The sequence below is a fragment of the Linepithema humile genome, chromosome 3 (assembly GCF_040581485.1).
Source record: "Linepithema humile isolate Giens D197 chromosome 3, Lhum_UNIL_v1.0, whole genome shotgun sequence".
Lineage (NCBI taxonomy): Eukaryota > Metazoa > Arthropoda > Insecta > Hymenoptera > Formicidae > Linepithema > Linepithema humile.
In genome coordinates this window covers 10,569,243-10,587,630 of record NC_090130.1, presented here as the reverse complement: position 1 = coordinate 10,587,630, position 18,388 = coordinate 10,569,243, and the positions used below count along the sequence as shown (strand labels likewise).

Below are 18,388 nucleotides of genomic sequence, written 5' to 3'. Positions count from 1 at the left end.
AATACATTTTATGGGGAATAACTAAGCAAGGTATTTGTAGTTATTTGTTTCCATCACAGTATGTACGAAGCTGGCGTATCGTTTCGTCAAAACTCAAACTATCGAGTCGAAATTGGATTGACTTACCGACACTAGGCGCAATAGCGGAGTTGTTCACAAGTTGATCTATAACTTATCTAAATTGTAAAAATAGCGTTTAAAATAATTACACGTCTTGTGAGAACATTATTTGTACTCAGTCATGCGTGCTGCAGAATTTTTCAATTCTTCTCAATGCAAAAAGACTACATCTTCAAAGTTTTTTCCTGCTTTTGCTTTCTATGAAAGTACGGTTTTCAGAAAACATCAATTGAAATTGAAAGATTATGCGCGAAGAGCCGCGAAGAAACAGAGATGGCAACAAATTTGTTACGTATAAATAACATTACACTCGTGTCAACACGTGTGATGTGAAGTTGTCAAAAACTTCTGATGGAGGGTACATATTTTCAAGTATACTAACTATTGCTAACGGCAAACTGATTTATAGAGTTTTCATTCGTGCGAAAAGTAAGTTGCGATGCACATGGTGCGCTGAATACATCGAATGCGTTGTTAAAGCGAACTAATTTCGCCTAGACACTCGATAGACTCGCGCGCTTTGCACAACAGTAGGAAGCGCTAAAAATAATCTACCCTGGCTTCATCGCGTTCTGGCCTTGGCCAGCTTCGGTCCTCGCAACCTGACCGTTACTGGCACTCTAGACCGAACCTCCTCCATATGTATACTCCACCTACACCCGTTATCTATTCTAATCAATGCGTGGATGCGAATTGTTTTCTAAAATTCCTTATCGGAGAGAGAGAGGATCGATTAAAATTTCACCGTTTTCTCTTATCGTTCTGTTTACTCCAGCAATCATCGTTTAATTCTTTGCGTAGCAAAATATAATAGAAGCGATATTGAATAAAATTTCTTCCTTTGGATTATATTAAATATTTTAGTATAATTTAAAGTAAGTCTTGTAAGAAATATAAAAGAACGATATAAATTTGATCGGCGCTGTTGATACATGATTGTAGTGATAACTAGATATGACCAGATGCAAACAGATCAATCTCGAAAAATTCACCAACATGGCGATATCTTGACGAGATCGTATTCAGAGGAAAGATAACTCGGGAATAGTACCGTTAAGGACCTTTCATGCGCCAACCTCGACAGCTATAGATTACCGTTAAAAAGCGATCATTAAAGATGTTTTAACGAAGAGCCGCGTAGACGGGACAATGACGACTGAAATCGAGAGAAAACGAGAGTCGCCGTCTCGCTCTTTAGATCTCAATTGGATGCGTACGAAGTTTTCCGACTTTCGGTCTGCGTAGATCTCGCTCAATGCAGTTCGAAACGGAGAAAGAGACATTAAACCCTTTGACACGTGATTTAGTTGCCAAAGTAGCGTGCTACAGTTGCTCGCAAAAATAGGACCGAGTCTAGCTCGCAGGCTTGCCACACACGCCACATCTTTCGCTGCATTCTTCGAGTATTGCCATAAACACACATAGCAACAGAACACATCGGGAAACACGATCCAGCAGGCTATTTTAAAATAAAAAAAGTCATTGTTTAAGCGTCTTTCGGAATCCGATATCCGTATTAGTGTTTAGTCTGGTGTCGTGTTTCATCGGGTAGACGCGCCGCCGGCTCGCACTGCACGTGCCATCGTTTCTCGGTTTTGCACTCCCCTCCTTCCCCTCCCCTCCCTCCCCATCCCCCCTCTCTCTCTCTCGTTTGCAATTTGTCTTTATCATATGTTTATAAAATATTTCAACATTGCCATTACGCCGAAACTTTTGCAATCATACATTAATAAAACATTAATGAAACATTGTTGAGATCAATATCCTTCGCTGGACAAAAATATTCGTTGTAGCATATATTTTTCTTGTAGCACGAGCTTTGATTACTTGTAACTCGCAGGATGTTGACAGTTTGACGATTTCATTCAGAAATAATCGACTTTTTAAGTATCTCTTGGAGAATTTAAAAATGGCGAATCTTACACGATAATTTAGACAATATAATTTAATTTCATACAACTTAATCCTCAAATTATGAAGAGAGTGACACAGACCTTCTGTCCGAAGCTTATTTACCACTGATAAAATTATTACCGTCCTAATTCTCCTTCCAAATTCCCCCTCTCACAATAATGTTAGTTCCTTCCTGTACCGTACGTTTTACCCGTATCGACACGGTCAGCCATGACATCACTAGGCATTAACAGCAAACTCGTCTCATAAGTAATTATCAATTTACATATTTTTAATTCAATTTGTTTCTCGTGGCCAGTTTCTTTCTTTTCTTTTCTAATCCTGGTCATCTTTTATTATACATATTTATTTCACTTATCACATACAATATGCGATTCGGACTGTTAGAATGGATTCTTTAATAACCAGGTATGTAATAACGAATAAAATTACATTGTCGAGATTGTTGTTGTAATTATTAATTTTGGAATTTTAGTTATTGTACTGAAGATAGCCCGACAGGGACCGAAACGTATACATATCAATAAATAAATTTTGGAAAAAGAAAAATCAGCAAAGAACATCTGGCATTGGCTCTCGATCCCATTAATCATCATATTTTATTAAATTATGAAGTAGTATTTATTATCATTCAGATAATATTACACAGTCCCTCAAGTTATCACTATGACGCGGGACATATTTTACGCGGAAATTATTTGTTCACCATTTAACAAACTGCTCTCGAAAATATAAACTCATGGAAATGTCTAATTTCTAACGATGATAGTGAGTAATGGAGGCCCAGGCTTTCTCCGGTTTGTCCAGTCACTCGCAATCTTTAACTTTAGCTGATGACGACAACGCACGTATTGTCTCCCTGTGTCTCGTTACTACCTGCGTTTATTATCCGACTTTATTTTTCAACGCATCTTCGTACGCGAGATGTGCATCTTGTCTTCTCCAATCAGTCAGTGCGCGTCGTTATGCGTTCTTTGTCTCGCGACACTTCAAATAGGCGGCACCCGAGATTCGGTGCAACAAAGAGCAGTAAACCCGGTCAGTGTGATAACGAAGAGCTGAAGAAAGCTCAAGATTAGACTGAAGATTGTCGCAATCGCGCTGCTCTATACGTTGACTCATTCTTCAGGAAATCGTTACGCACAGTGCGCATTATAATAATCCAAGATAATATTAATCTAATCAAATTGAAACTCACAATTGGAGCACAAATAATCGCACACTATAATAATTTTTTATTCCTTTGAATATTATATAGAGCCCTAAGGGTTTAATGGTTAATTTGTTGAAAACAGTGCGATTCGTTGCTTTATAGGACAAACAGATGAATTCCTAAAGATTCATGATAGAAGAGAACAGAGAGACGTTTCGGGAAATCATCAAAATAATGAATAACAAGTGTCAAGCATAAATATTGTTTTAAAAGCGACAAGTATAATAAATATACTCGTCGATTCCTTCTTCCATATTCCCAAGTCACACGATCGCGGACAAAGGACAGAATCCCTTTGACCCTTTCTATCGCGATTTTGTGGATGCACCCGGCGAAGCCCGAAAGTGCATACGCCGTGTGCGCGCACGTACGCAACATCGTACGTTGTACTGAACAGGAGGGACGGAGAATGAGAGTCGTTGAAACGAGGGGCCTGCAGCGCCTGGGCTTTGGGCCTCGTCGCGTGTTTTTGCCCCCCGTCTGGCCCCCACCGCGGTTCATCGTTTTTTGTCTGGTACACCGCATGCTCTGCCAGCTCACCTCACTTCGCTCGATGTATCACCTCCTCCGCCTCCATTCTCTTCTCTCATTCTTTCTCCCACTGTTGATATCTCTCTCTCTCTCTCTCTCTTTCTCTCTCCCCCCCCCTCCTCACTCACTCACTCGCTCGCTCGCTCACTCACTCATCAGGGCCGGGTGGAGTAGGCAGGCTTTATGATCCTTCGTTTGCAAAGTATCGATACGAAATGTTTTTATAAAATTTAATTCGCAAATCTGTCCATAAAGAAATCAAAGGCCTTTAAAAAACTGAAAAACGAACTTTTAAAGTTCTTCTTACAGACTAAAGTTTGAATTTTTGCAATTAAGATTTTCTACAAATTTTGAGTGAGCAAAAATTTATTCGGAATTTTTCTCATAACGCTGAGAAAACCTCAATGTATCAAATTTTGAAATATTGAAGTGACCCTCGTATTTGTTAGATTATTTCTCCATTTCAAAACTTTATAATATGCATTCTACGTGCACTTCTTTGAAAAGCTTTGATATCATTATCAAGATACCTTGGGCTTTTACTGAATCAAGCGGCATAAAAATACTCTGGTTGTACATTCGCAAGAATACATTAAAGAGATCCGCGAAATTGGAGGAGCACATTCTTTTTCGTTTAATCGTAAAACTGAAAAACGGGCGAATGGTTGGGGGGGAAATGAAACGAGTTAAATCCAGCGGACGTTCTCGCGCCGTCCCTGCTCTCTTGTCTTGTCGTCATCGGTCCTTCGCCGCGTCGCATCCGGGCGGTATCTTCTCGGGCTGAGACACGCGCACAGACACGTATGTCTCTGTCACGCGGTAGAGAAGGAGAACAAGGAAGCGATGGAGGCTGTCGAACGAGCCGTTCCGCGATTGCTACTGAAAGAAGATGGGCCGACGGAAAGACGCGGGGGAGAGGAAGACTTGCAGGTTAGCCCAGCGGAAGATGTGCTTGCTCAATCTCGATGCACCTGCCAACGTCGATGTTTGCGACGCGAGCCGCGTGGTGAACCGCGACTCGCGCGATCAGGCTGCTCGTGCCGATGCTCGAAAAAGATTTTAATAAGATTATGATGAAGATGAATCAGCTCTTTTAGATACGAATTTGCTCTTTTTTTATGACATTTTTTGTTATTTTTTAACACATCGAAATGTCCGCGGCCAACTTGGATTAATTGTTTAAAAACTCGACTAAAGATTCTATATATCATAACATCTATAAAAAATATTATGTAATAATTAAATTACGTTGTTTTTACTTTCTGAAATCAATTTTTAAACGTCATATAATTTTTTTCTGGAAAAATCTTTAATAAGTATGTTTGAAAATCAAGTATTGAAAAATCGGAAGAAATATTATTTGTAAAAAACTAAAATTATTTTAAATATTTTAAAAATTTAACATTTTTTATAGGAATTTCGAAATCTTGACAGGAAAAGACAGAAATTTACTTTTATTTAGCGTCTCATTCGAAATCAAATTCGAATGTAACGTATAATCTGACGCTAATTAGTGACTAATCGTCGCTCTAGCGACCAATTTATTGCCACATGTCGCACTATGCCATACGTATGTACGTATGTTTCATATATGCATTCAATCATGATTTGAGATAGTACGATTGATAACACGTTTGCTTGATGTTTTTCGTACTGCAGGGATTAAGGGCGGAATAAAGAAGTAAAAATATTAGTTGTCAGAATATATTAATACAAGTAGAAGAACAAAGAAGGCAAATGATTATCTCGTTATTTGCACGACCGATTTTGCAAAAGATGATTCGTGCGATAATCCTGAACGCTAACAGTTGTGAATTCGTAGCCGGTCCATATGCAATATTTTTTTTTTTTTTTTGTTTAGCCAAAGTCGATTGCTAATGTCCGCACAATTCAATCTCTATTTGCCTATTTTTAAACAGAATCCGATTGAAAATCCTGACCAATCGTGGCACTTTTTGGTTACAGTGGGTGCAAGCGGCTACATCGTCTCGGCGGCGCTCGTGCTGATAGTCGCACTGCTGGGTGTCCTGGCGACGATATCGCGTCATCTTCATCATCGTCGGCTGCTGGTGCACGAGCCGGTTCCGCCCGGCTCCACCACTTCTCCTTCCGCCTCGATTCTTCATCACCATCATCGGCATCACCATCATCGTCACCGTCATCGTCACGAGGAGCCACCACCGCCGCCCTTACAGCGTTGTCTCCTGCTACAGGATTATTGCCGTCATCCTGGTGCACCGGTGAGTACTATTTCATTATCGCGCATACAATTTTCTAAAATTCGCCTTTTTGCCAAAAAAAAAACCAAAATATATAAAAATTTTAAATTGTTGGTCGTACAATGTGACAAATGTGACAACGACATGTATAAGATTAAAAGGATAAAGAACAATGTATAGCCGCGAAAAGAATGTGAGTGTTGATTTAACAGCACACATTGGAAAACTAAAGTATCTATTATTAAAGAACTAATATTAAGAAAAATTTATTATGATAATAGAGGAATTATAGTAGCAGTAAATCCCGTCACTCTGACGATTTATATACGGTTAATCACATTCTTACAAAAAAATATGATATTAGGAAATGGCACCAAGTGGGACTAAAGAACTATGAAAAAACTTGTACACTATTTTTATAAAACTTTTCTATAAAACTCTTGTACATAAAGTTGTCGTATATATAATTAATTATATTATATACTATATTTTATCATATTTTACATATATTATACTATATATACTATATATATTATTAGATATACTATATATATTATAAAAAAATTTTTTAAATATTTAAAAAATAAAAATATTTATTAAAAAACGCAAAAAAACTTGGCGCTGCTACAGTAAACTACACGTTAATTTCATTACTTTAAGGTGTAGCAGCGCCAAGTTTTTTGCGTTTTTTAATAAATATTTTTATTTTTTAAATATTTTTTTTATTTTTTATAATATATATAGTATATCTAATAATATATATAGTATATATAGTATAATATATGTAAAATATGATCAAATATAGTATATAATATAATTAATTATATATACGACAGCTTTATGTACAAGAGTTTTATAGAAGAGTTTTATAGAAATAGTGTACAAGTTTTTTCATAGTTCTTTAGTCTCACTTGGTGCCATTTCCTGATATCATATTTTTTTGTAAGAAGTATATAAGATAGCTTTTTTTGAAAATTTTAATATATATGACAGGTTTTTTTGAAAGGTTTAATATATACGACAATTTTTTTGAAAAGTAAAACAATACTGTTTTGTTTTAGTTGTGACAAGAACGTGTACTTGGCGCCTTTTTTTTATCTTTTTTTAAAAAAGGTAATTTTTTGATAGATATTATTTCTTTTTTTTTAATAATATATATACGACAGTTTTTTTTATTTAATATATACAACAATTTTCTTGAAAGGTAAAACACTGTTTTGTTTTGATTGTAATAAAATTGACTGGAAATTATAAATATTGTTGGAACTAACTTAGTATACATAGAACAGAAATATTAAACTTTGAGTTATTTAATTTTATTTATTTTAGACAAATCATACACTAAAGTCTCTAAACAATTGTCACATAAGGCATAGTGATAATTAGTATGATTGTATAAATTTTAATTTTATCATACTTTCTGTCAAAAAAGCACATGATTCGAGACTTTAGTGTATGATTTGTCCAAAATAAATAAAATTAAATATCAAAATTTAATATTTCTGTTCTATATATACTAAATTAGTTCTAACAATATTTATCATTTCCAGTCAATTTCATTCTGTTCTGTCTGTCCACTAACCACAGAATACTGAGAGTGTTGTCAACATGTCTTGCTACACTTCTGCACTTTAAGATCGAAACAAATTTTTTTCATAAATAATACTATTATTTTGATATACACTATCTTTATTCGTCTCCACAACACGTTATATATACATTTTACGACCGATATTAATTATATCAACGTTAATTAATATCATCAAAGCTGCGAGCTGACAGGTCTGAGCGCCGCCATATTAGAAATCTGAGTTGAGTGCGTTCTGATTGGTTGCGTGCTGACGACGCTGACCAATAAGACATGCGTTACATTTTAGCGTACATTTTACGCGACATCCGAGAAAAATGATGATTTTTTAGATTTCTCGACTTTGGATGCATATATCTTGATTTATAAAGCACACAGAGCAAAAACAAGCATATTTTTCTTATGTAATTTGGGTATGCGCTTTTGATTGAGCCTATTACCAACTCAATCGGCTCAGCCGTTATTGAGATCCGATAATCTCGGCTCATCTGAACCTTCCGTCTCGCGTAAAGATACACGGTCGGTCTTGCGCTGCGCGTGAACTTGGCGCAAGACACTACCGTGTCTCTTGATGATACATATCTCAAAGGTTCGTTCGAAATAAAACCGTAGCAAACTTCCGCATATTCGTTGAAACTGTATACGTCGCACTAATTTTAGCTGACTTGACCGAGTTTGTCGGATAGCTTCTTTACAAATAACGGCTCGAACGAGTCGACGAACGAGTCGTATCGCGTTCGAAAACAATTCTCGCTCTTGTTACATTCTCTCGGCGTTTCACCGAAGAATCGGTTTCATTACACATTCTTGATATCGCGTGTCACGAGTCCAAAAGGCACGCATACGTCGCTATCGTCGGCTCTTTTTCTCATCGGGCAATAGATACGTCGTTGTCGTTGCGACTACGATAGTTTACCGGCAACTCGGAGTCACGCGGAGATCAGAAGGGGAACGAAGGAAGAGCGCGATTTCCGATTCAACGGTGGCGATTATCAGCGACGTTGTCGACCTTCGATGAGATTATTATGCGATTCTTGGAACGTTGAAGGCCTAGGAAGAAGCTTCCGAGCTATCTAATCTCGACGGGCCGGCCTGGTCGCAGCACAGCTGTGTCTATCTTTTTTTCTTCTTTTCCGATTACCCAGTAAAGCAAACTGCGCGCATAAAGTCGCACAGTCAAACATTATTTTTCATTTCTTTGCTTTTTCTTCTGTCTTTTATGTTCTCTGATTAAGTTATTCCAAACGCGTGCGATAGTACGCGGCTAACGAGGCTGAATCTAAGATGAGCGTGATTCGCGCAAAACTTTATTGCAGCCGTCGATCGTTTCACTGCATATTTTTATATCAAGTTCTTGCAAACAATTATACGTAAATTGCATAAGTTATGATTTAGTGCAGTGTATCATTCCTTGATAACGAATTTAATATTTCTCGTTTTTGTTGGATCAATTGTTTAAGCCTACAAGAATCGGGATAGAGTTGAAAAAATTCTAACATAAAAAGAATGGAAATGGTGAAAAAATTTCCAATACACAGTCATTTCTTGTTCGCTTATCTCCTAACTAGTTATTATTTGATTGATTTTAAAATAATTTGCCGCGATAATTTTTTTGAATAAAATACTTAAAAACTATTTTACAAAAAAGTATTAAATTTTATTCAAAACGAAGATTTCGTAATGCATCGGCGTATCCGGAAAGATTGATCGACGGCGGAGCTCTTTCTCAAAACAGTAAAGTCTCGCGAGAAGGACGACGGCGGGATCCACCGCGCGCGATTCGGTTTCTATCGGCATCGGACGCGGCGGGAACTTAATTTGGAAGTTACCGGAAGTCCCGTGATTACATCGAGGAGTTCCATCGGCGCAAAGTTCTATCTTCCTTCTCGGACGACGAGACGTTGCGATGCGTTTCATACCGCCGTCACGCCTGCCCCTTTCCGTCGCCGCGACGAGAACCATTGTTATTCTAGATTGCATCGCAAATTAGATTACGGCGGGACCGTCCTTCCTACTCGCGCGCGCGTGCGCGCCGACGCCGTCGACGCCGCTCTACGCTCTTTGGCGAAGGCCGAGGATGCGGTTTTGTCCGCTCCTCTTCGTCGCGCATCCTCTCATCGTCCTTATCTTGCCTCCGATCTACGTCAGATTGTGGCGCACACGAGTACAGCGTGCATATATGTAGATGCATCGACCGACGACACGACGATTTCGGAATGCGTGACTGCAGTTGAGAATATTTCTTCCAAAGAACCATTTGTTTTTTCCGTAGATGGCGATTATTCAGGCAAGTGTATATCAATATCACGCACAATTTACAAGCAGGTTAATTTTCTTGCAATTTAGCAAGATTTTGTCCAATTATAGCAGGGCAAGAGAAATTCATCTTACTATCGCGATAAAGTTTTTCAAATAATGAAAAATCTCGTTGTCTCTCTTCGTCGAAGAAAGCAGAAGTTTTTTAATATGCATTTTTGACCTTCTGACCGACCTTCCCGGTTGACGATGGAAGCAAAGCCGCGCAGGTAGTCGTCTGAAAAAGGGAGGAGAGGTCAATCGGGATAGAAGTAAATATTATGTCTAGCGTTCTCCGGTAGCGGTGGCCTCCGGTTACTCCTGCGCAGACCGCTATTGTTTTTCTCGTAGTCTTCTTCTCCTTGCATTCGCAAGAGAAATCTCGCCAACAGGTTGTGATAAGATACTTGGAATTAATTTCCTCGTCTTTTCTAGATGCACTCCAGACAAGATGTGGCTAAAACAATCCGAAAGATATATATTTATTAGGTGTTAAACTTAGTTTCCGTCATTTTTCGTCTTACAAAATTCATTTATTAGAAAGAGAATAAAATAAATACATTAATCAAAATATTTTCTATGACTTTTGCTCATTTTTCTGGAAGGAGACTAATTCCGTGACGATAAAATGCGCTATTTTTCGAAGCAAACCATTCATCCACCCACTTCTGAACTTCTTCATAACTGGAGAAGTGTGTATCTCCGAGCGCGTGTTGCATCGATCGGAAAAGGTGGTAATCCGATGGAGCCAAGTCTGGAGAATACGCTGAGTGTGGTAGAACTTCCCATTTGAGTTCCAAAAGTGTGTTTTTCACGGTTTTTGCAACATGCGGTCGCGCATTGTCGTGCAAAAGGACACCATTTTCCTTTTTTATGAATTTTTCCGAGGGCATGTAAGCGTTTGCAAACAGCCATTTGAGTAACATCTAACACTTTCGATAATTCTAAAAGCGTTTGAGATGGATTTTCATCCAGTAAAGCTTGAAGTTCGGCATCCGCAAACTTTTTCGGCTGTCTTGAACGTTTTTTTGTCTTCCACGCTAAAATCACCACTTCGAAAACGTTGAAACCACTCTATATATGTTGTTTTTAATGGAGCTTCTTCACCATAAGCTTCGGACAGTAAGCAATGCGTTTCAGCTGCAGTTTTCTTCATGTCGAAATAGTGGAGAAGTACATGTCGAAAAAATACTTTATTACAATTCATTTTTCATCAATTAAAAAATCTCTCTGTTTACACAATAATCAATCTTTGCACACTAAATTGTATTGACAAATGTTTATCCTTCATAAAACAAGCAACTTCAAACATCAAAACTTATTTCGTCTGCAGCTAGCATCATCTACTTGTGAGAAACGGAAACTAAGTTTAACACCTAATATATCTATGATGATATATTTTAATTACATCTTTTCTCATCGATATAAGACTCGGTTTCTCGCGAGTAAGTGAGTAGTCGACTCAGTGGTCGAATAAGTAAAACGATTTCAGCCGATTCAAACGTTTGTGATTAAAGATAGGAAGGAAAAAAGATTCAATACAGTCACCGGAAGATGCTAATGCGGTGAATATATTGTACACGCGAGACGACGGCCGCGGATCGTACACGGCGGTATCGTGTTCATCGAGTGGCGCGCGTCCACCACCTACGGCGTCGCGCAGCATCGCGGAGAGATGCAACCCTCTGAACCGCGCGCAATGCCAATGAGAGGAACGATGTGACGCACAATGCGACGGTGCGCAACGTATGCGCTCGCTATGCGGGCGCTGTGCGAATCCCGCAAATCAAGCGACAGCCGGAACGTCCCACGTAACGTTAAGCTCGCGTTTGTTCGCGCGGGGAAGCAATGACCTGATTTGCGATTTATTACGTTTGGGCGACGTCCAAGTACGTCGCATCGGTCCTGCTGCCAAATCGGCAACGACTCGATTGACGCGTTGCGCCGCGATGTTCCCTCCGATGAACGCGTCGTCGAACGATGTGTGAAAAACAGGAGCAGCGCGAGCCGCGTAAAAACGCGAACAACACGCGTACCGATTAGCGGGAAAATATGCGGGAGAGACGAGTAGGCAAACAGAAATCGCGTATGCGAATTCCGGCGCAAAATCACGAGTCGAAGGCCGCGGCGTGTCGGCGCGAAGTAAACATGTCAGCATGACGTCTGTCACGACGCAAACGACGTTTAGGTGAAATGTTTCGATCCGTAAAATTACTCACGTAGATTGATCTCTTCGGCAAAGTATTGGTCGGAGCATCGTATCTCTTTAGAGAGGAATAATATTATAAAATTATTATATCAGACCGCAAACCGATCAAAGAATCGACATAAGGCAATTTAAGATGTTCTCCTGCACTAAATACATACGTAATAATAAAAATGTAATTGTATTAATAATAATTTGTCATTCAGTGAGAAAAAATTCATGTTAATTTGCAAGTGGAAACAAGATTCACGAGCCTGAAACAGGTCTGGTGCACGAAGTAACGTTATTCAACGTATATTAAGTGGCTTTCGATACTTATTCCGAGCTATTGGCATTTTGGAAGCGAGTGGAGCGGCACTTACAGCATTGTAGGATTTATAGGAAAGAATTGAAACTATATAGCAAGTGGAACTGCATACACGTACAATGTGGAGCGTACGATAACGAAACAGCGATCACTCGGTGGAAACGCGAACGTTCGCGATAGCGCGCGCGGCCTTCGTCGCGAGCGCGTGATACGCGGGACAGACTTGCCGCACGTGTCTCTATTACCTTTTCCGGGAAATAACGACGTCTAGACGTATGTGTGAATCATCGTCCGCCGATGTGAACAGCGGCGAGATAAATTGCGATAATGATGAGATCGCGACGCGAAGCACCAGTAAACTCGGTTTTAAGAATCGCGCGATTGTTGCAGTTTTACATTTCATACTAAAAGCAGACAAAAATACTCGATGATATTTCTTAATTAGGTTAGCATATTAGCGGATAAATCTCTAGAGCGTTAGAATTTTAGCGGATAAATCTCTAGAGCGTAAGATGAGAAAAAATGTTAAAAGGACATGGTTTGTCCAGTTTTTATTCTGTGTTGTCGCCAATTATCGCGCAAACACAATACTTAAAATGTGCTTACTCTTTCGATGTTAATCAATACTTGATTATTAATTAATACGTCGCATAATTTTTCTTGTCTGTTATCAATGGAATTATTACTTTACAAAGTATACGTGGATGTTAATGGTTTAAATTTGTTTTAGTAAGATATTAAGCAAGAAAAAGGTTTTTTATTCTTTATATTATATGCCGGATGTTAATGGTTTAAATGTGTTTTAGTAAGATATTAAGCAAGAAATAGGTTTTTTATTCTTTATATTATATGCCGCCGCATCCGATTAAAGGGTTAATTACAATTCCGCGAGTTTGAAGAGCGAAGGAATTTTAGAACAAAACTACGCCAATGGTTGACGACTACGCGGCGCGTGCTAATCGCGACTTAATTACGCGAGTCTCATCACGTACTGATGTCACAATCACGGCACACACTGACGCCGAAGGCGGTGTGTCAACAACGTTTACGCGACGTCGAGGTGCATTGAAAGCATGAGATTTGTGTTGTAAGAAAAAAATCCAAATTAATGATAAAACAACATCTTTATTTTAGTGCAACTTAGGGACCATATTTCTCTTTCACTTCTTGCTAAAAGATTGAGAATGTACACATTTCTTTCAAATTTTGTTTGCATATAATCGAGCAAGAAAAGCAAAAACGACTAGAAAAAATATTTAAATATAAAAATATTTTAATAATACGAAAATCCAGAGCAACGTTGCAACGGCATAAGATTTTGTCACTTATTTGCTTGAACATTCTGTTCGTATCAGTAATTTAATGTCATGCATCAGACGACGAAAAAAAAGAAACACCGTCTTACAACGTCATCTGTGCTGCAGAATAGCTCCGCTTAACGGTAAATGTTTCGCGACAGCACACAAATATTTACACGCTCCGTGAGAGCGCACATTCGTCGATAAAAAACCAACAATATTTTACTTCCCATTCGAGCAGAGATAAACTCGGCGAGTGGCAATTGATTCTACAGCTTGAAAATAATCGACGTGACGGAAATTCTGGCCGCGATATGTAGTCGCAAGTTGAGAGAGAACGGCAGTTTCTCACTTTTTCTCGTCGCACTTTCCCGCGTCGCGACACGGGAAGAGAATCCCTCGTAAAATATTCCATAGTCCAAAACTGCCGAGTTATCTCTCCAAGTAGAAGCGTCTCGCGCTATGTTGGCCGATATATCGACTATCCGCCGCCGGTACAGTGGCAGCCCGATTTCCCTATCGACTTTCCCGTTGACGGCGACCCTGACCCAACGACGCGCCCGTCCTCTCCGTGGGTCAAACGAGTCAAACATCCACCAACCGCCAGCCGCCCTTCGAATCGACTACCCGACGAGCCTACGGCGGCGGCGGTTGATTCTGATCGTTCTCGAGGCTGTGTTCACAGGTAACCCTCGGATACGACCTACTTTTCTTTCGCGCTATATAGCGACACGCCCCACGAGGGTGGCAAGCGTTACGTAGAGGTCGTCTGCGACCAAGGGCGTAGCCGCCATATAGCGGGAGGGTGGCATTTTACGACACTCTTTTCAATCTAATATTCCTCTTTCACGTGAAGTTTAATCTATCGCGTCTCTAAAGTGTCTCGAACGTTTGCACCTCTTGCCTTTTTAACGCTGTTCGCGACGCTTTGTAAATATTGCAATTGTCTTTCATTCAAGTCTGTTGTATATTACATGTGCAAAGAGCAACTACCGATCGCGTCTGCACGCTCGCATATGATTAATCGAACGATTCATTTCTAGTAGCAAACACTCGACTCGACATTTTTGCCCTCGAAATTCAATACTGTAATTCTAATGGATTCGGCTTTTTAATTGCGAAAGAAGTGTATTCTCTGTTGTCGGAGAATCAACTTGTATATGTACATACTCGAATCGTGCAAATCTCGTCGATGGCTTACAAAGTGAGAGACGAGACTAACCGTGAGAAGTGTAGAGCAGGCCGCGGACCGCAAGCCGCGTCTGCGGTCCTTCCGGCGGTGTCCGCTCTCAGCTACTTTTCAGATCGCCCGCTTTCCTTCTCCTGTTTCTCCTCCTCCTGCTTCTCCTCCTCCTCCCCCTCCTTCCCCCTTCTCTCTCATTCTCTCTCCCTTCCCGTGGCGGGTTTCAAACCTGCACCCGCCGCCGTATTTATCGATCGCTCCACGTCGGAGTGTCGAACGACGAATTAAGCTGCCAACTATGAAAGTGAGCAATCAGCGGTGCTCTGCAAAGACGATTACACCAGAGCTACTTGGTGTATTCAATCGGAATGCAATTTGCCCGAATATAAATCCATTTCTCTGATTTTTACGCATATTTGAAATTTTTCAACAGACTGCAAAATCAGTAACAGAGATAGATGAGAGATCTGCCTATTTTGAATAATATTGCAGCTAATGTTGACACAGCGAGATGAAAACTGCATACTACGAAAGTATGAAAGATAAGAACGAAATAGAATTGAGAATCGAGCTGTCGCAATTGCATTTTCCAAAGTTAATTAAAATGTAATTAATATTTGATAGATTGCGAAATAATCCCCATTCATACACTTTGTGTGCACTTTGTGTACACTTGTGAATAATGAACGTTGTGATAATATTTTCGTAGCGTGAAAAAGTAAGTTGTGTTAAGTTCAGTTGTCACGATCCTTCATTTTAGCGCATAATAAATTCAATGTGAAATATCAACACATTTCGAACCATAAAGCGAACGGAAGATAAATCTTCGGCACTGTATTTCGAGAGAAGCTCTTAATTCTGAACGACGCGCTGTTTATCAACAAGAAGCGCCCGTTCAGCGACCTGTCCCATTTCCGACCGAGACGTAAAAGTAGCTACATAGTGGTAACTGCATACGTTAACGTTGGGCGACAAAGTGATTCCCCGTTAACCTGTCACGATGTAATTACATGCTAATTTGTGGCGAAATTGTTGCTCGAATTCCGAATTTGTCGCTTCTACGCTGAAAAAAAAAATTCTCGTTGATTTTCTCGATGAATCAAACCGATTCTGGTTCTGGAATCTACCAGATTTCCTATTAATGCGAACCAGGTTTCCTGCTAATGCAACCAGAATCTAATAGATCTGGTTTTGGTTTGGTAAAATCAAGTCGAATTTTTTTCTCAGTGTACATATTTGCGAAAAATCAAAGTCCCAACTTGATTTCAAACGATGTCAGCGGATAATGCGAAGCGATCGGACGGCATCTGTCGCGAAAATATTATTCTTGAATCACGGTTGAATCACGGATCGCGCTCGCGCACAGGTTTGAAAAAAAATCCCGTTCCGCGCGCATGTATCTTTTTTCTCCGAGATACGCGCGAAGTAACGACGGGATTCGATCGCAGTTTTCCGTCGAACGTCGCGTGGTTTAACGAAATCGATTAACATAATGAAAACATTTGCATTCATTATACGGCGGTATGTAGAGCCAGTGGTAATTCTGACGAATGTACGCCTTAATTGGCCTGCCCCTCGCGAAGGTAGCCTCGCGAGATACCATCTCGTTAATAACCGGTGTGCGTTTTCTGGGAAGCAGGTCTTCTTTTCATTCTCCCTCGCTGCTTTTTATTACGACGCTAATGACGCAAATCGTTTTTACCGGCTGTATCGTGCCAATCTTTCACATTTCATACTAACCGTCTGCATCGGAATCGCTATATCGTGCGAACGATGCTTTTAATGAATGTTACTAACGAAAGTGAAGGAAAATATAACTAAACGATAAACATCGAACGGCGGATGACTCGGTCACCGCGTCGAAAATAGCGATTCCGCCAAAAAAACCGGCAGAAAAACAAGACAATTCGAATAGGACGGCGGGAAGGACATTGAAAGTTTAAATGACGTCGAAGGGGTCCGAGGGGGGGGGGGAGGAGGGGACTGGTTAGAATTGATGTGAACGAGACGATACTTCTCGCCCGTCGTCTTACGCGACGACGCCCACGACCGTGACTTCTTTTATGGAGCGGACCCCAAACAGCCTCGTCCCAGTCCCCGGACGAGGCCGCGACCCGAAAGCCATAGTAACCGGGTCTTAACCTCGGCCTCGCCGTTGTTCCCGCTGTTAGCCTTTTCGACGACATCGGAGCGACTCGCTTGCTCGCACGGCACGAGCGAAAATAGTAAACAGGACGGGTTAGGAATTTGCATACGAGGTCCGAAACAGTCTCGTAGGACGACCTGTCGCGTTCTCGTCCTAGCCGACGGACGAGTCCGACGAGAATTCTTAATCGCCGGACCTTTATTTATACGGTGCTTCGGTCGCCGGCGAGAAGATATTTTTACTTGAAGAAAATAGCACCCCGAATCCGAACATTTTACAACTTATCGTTACGCGAGGTATTTCACCAAGACGTTTCTGAAAAGGCAAAAGTTTTTTCCGCCTAACTACACGCAAGAGAGAGTAATTCAGATTTATATTAATATATTGTAAAAAAAAATGGATTTTAAATAACGAAAGAATTTGCCATTAGAAAATAACGCGTCTTAAATAGTAGACAGATACATCGGTTCGCATAGTAATGCAATAATTGTTAATTGATCGATGATAAAATTGCAAAACATCCCATAACGAGACTTTTGGGATGTTTTACGAGGCCGCCAACGTCTACGGTAAGCATATTAAAAAAAATATATATATGAAAAATTCCATACATTCGTGAAAAGCTTCTCGTTAGAACGCGTGTGATTTCCCTTGTGTTGCTGGGATAGCACCTCTCTTTGGATTATATTTCAGAATTACACCGCCTAGATATTGCTGACGAGATAAGAATTAATATCTATTTATGCACCGAGAAATGTTGAGAAAGAGGTAAAAAAAAAAACTCTTGTGTATTTGCTTCAACTTCGAAATATCGCCTACTATTAAGTTTAACAAGCAACTATAGCGATGGATACGAATTTGACTTGAAAAAGTATTACTTGCCTTACACACACACATTCGCCCCGTGTTAGGCATTCTTAACAGCCATTTGTCTCGTTTTACGTTCCGCGTAACATCAACACCTTGCGAAGGCGACGCACCTATGTGATTACGCTTACGCGCGTCTCGACACGCACGTAATACACTCCTACGTTGCGATTGTGCGCGCGCTAGTCATCGCCATTGACTGCGCCAGGTCCGTCCTTGGCGAGTCGATAAGAGCGATAAAACGCACAGCGGCTGGCTAGTCTAGACGATTACGCAATCCCCTGAAAAGGCATTGATTGACGTCCCTACGGGGCGGAGAACGGAGTGGAGCGAGAGGCGAGACAGGACGACCGTATACACGCGACTACCCGTCGTCCCCGAATCGTCATCGAGTTACATCGTCGTCGTTACTTGGTACCCGTTCGCTCGTAAACTGACGCGAATTCCGCAACAGGAAAGAAAGAGAACGGCGCCAATCGCCGCGTCTGTCTGCCGCTGTCT

At 40.3% G+C, this 18,388-nt stretch overlaps 1 protein-coding gene and 1 long non-coding RNA gene across 2 annotated transcripts in view; one reads left to right on the top strand and one right to left on the bottom strand.

Moving 5' to 3' along the window:
- LOC105674690 (uncharacterized) overlaps positions 1-18,388 on the top strand; it is a 70,716-nt gene that overhangs the window by 19,696 nt on the left and 32,632 nt on the right. Inside the window, exon 2 of the mRNA XM_012371196.2 lies at positions 5,744-6,018. Within this exon, the coding sequence (XP_012226619.1) occupies positions 5,744-6,018 (275 nt within the window). The remainder of the gene's footprint in view (positions 1-5,743; positions 6,019-18,388) is intronic.
- Positions 5,469-18,363, bottom strand: LOC136998421 (uncharacterized). Its single transcript, XR_010888990.1, has 2 exons — positions 17,903-18,363; positions 5,469-5,985 (listed from the first exon to the last, which is right to left on the bottom strand). It is a non-coding gene; the product is annotated as an uncharacterized lncRNA (long non-coding RNA).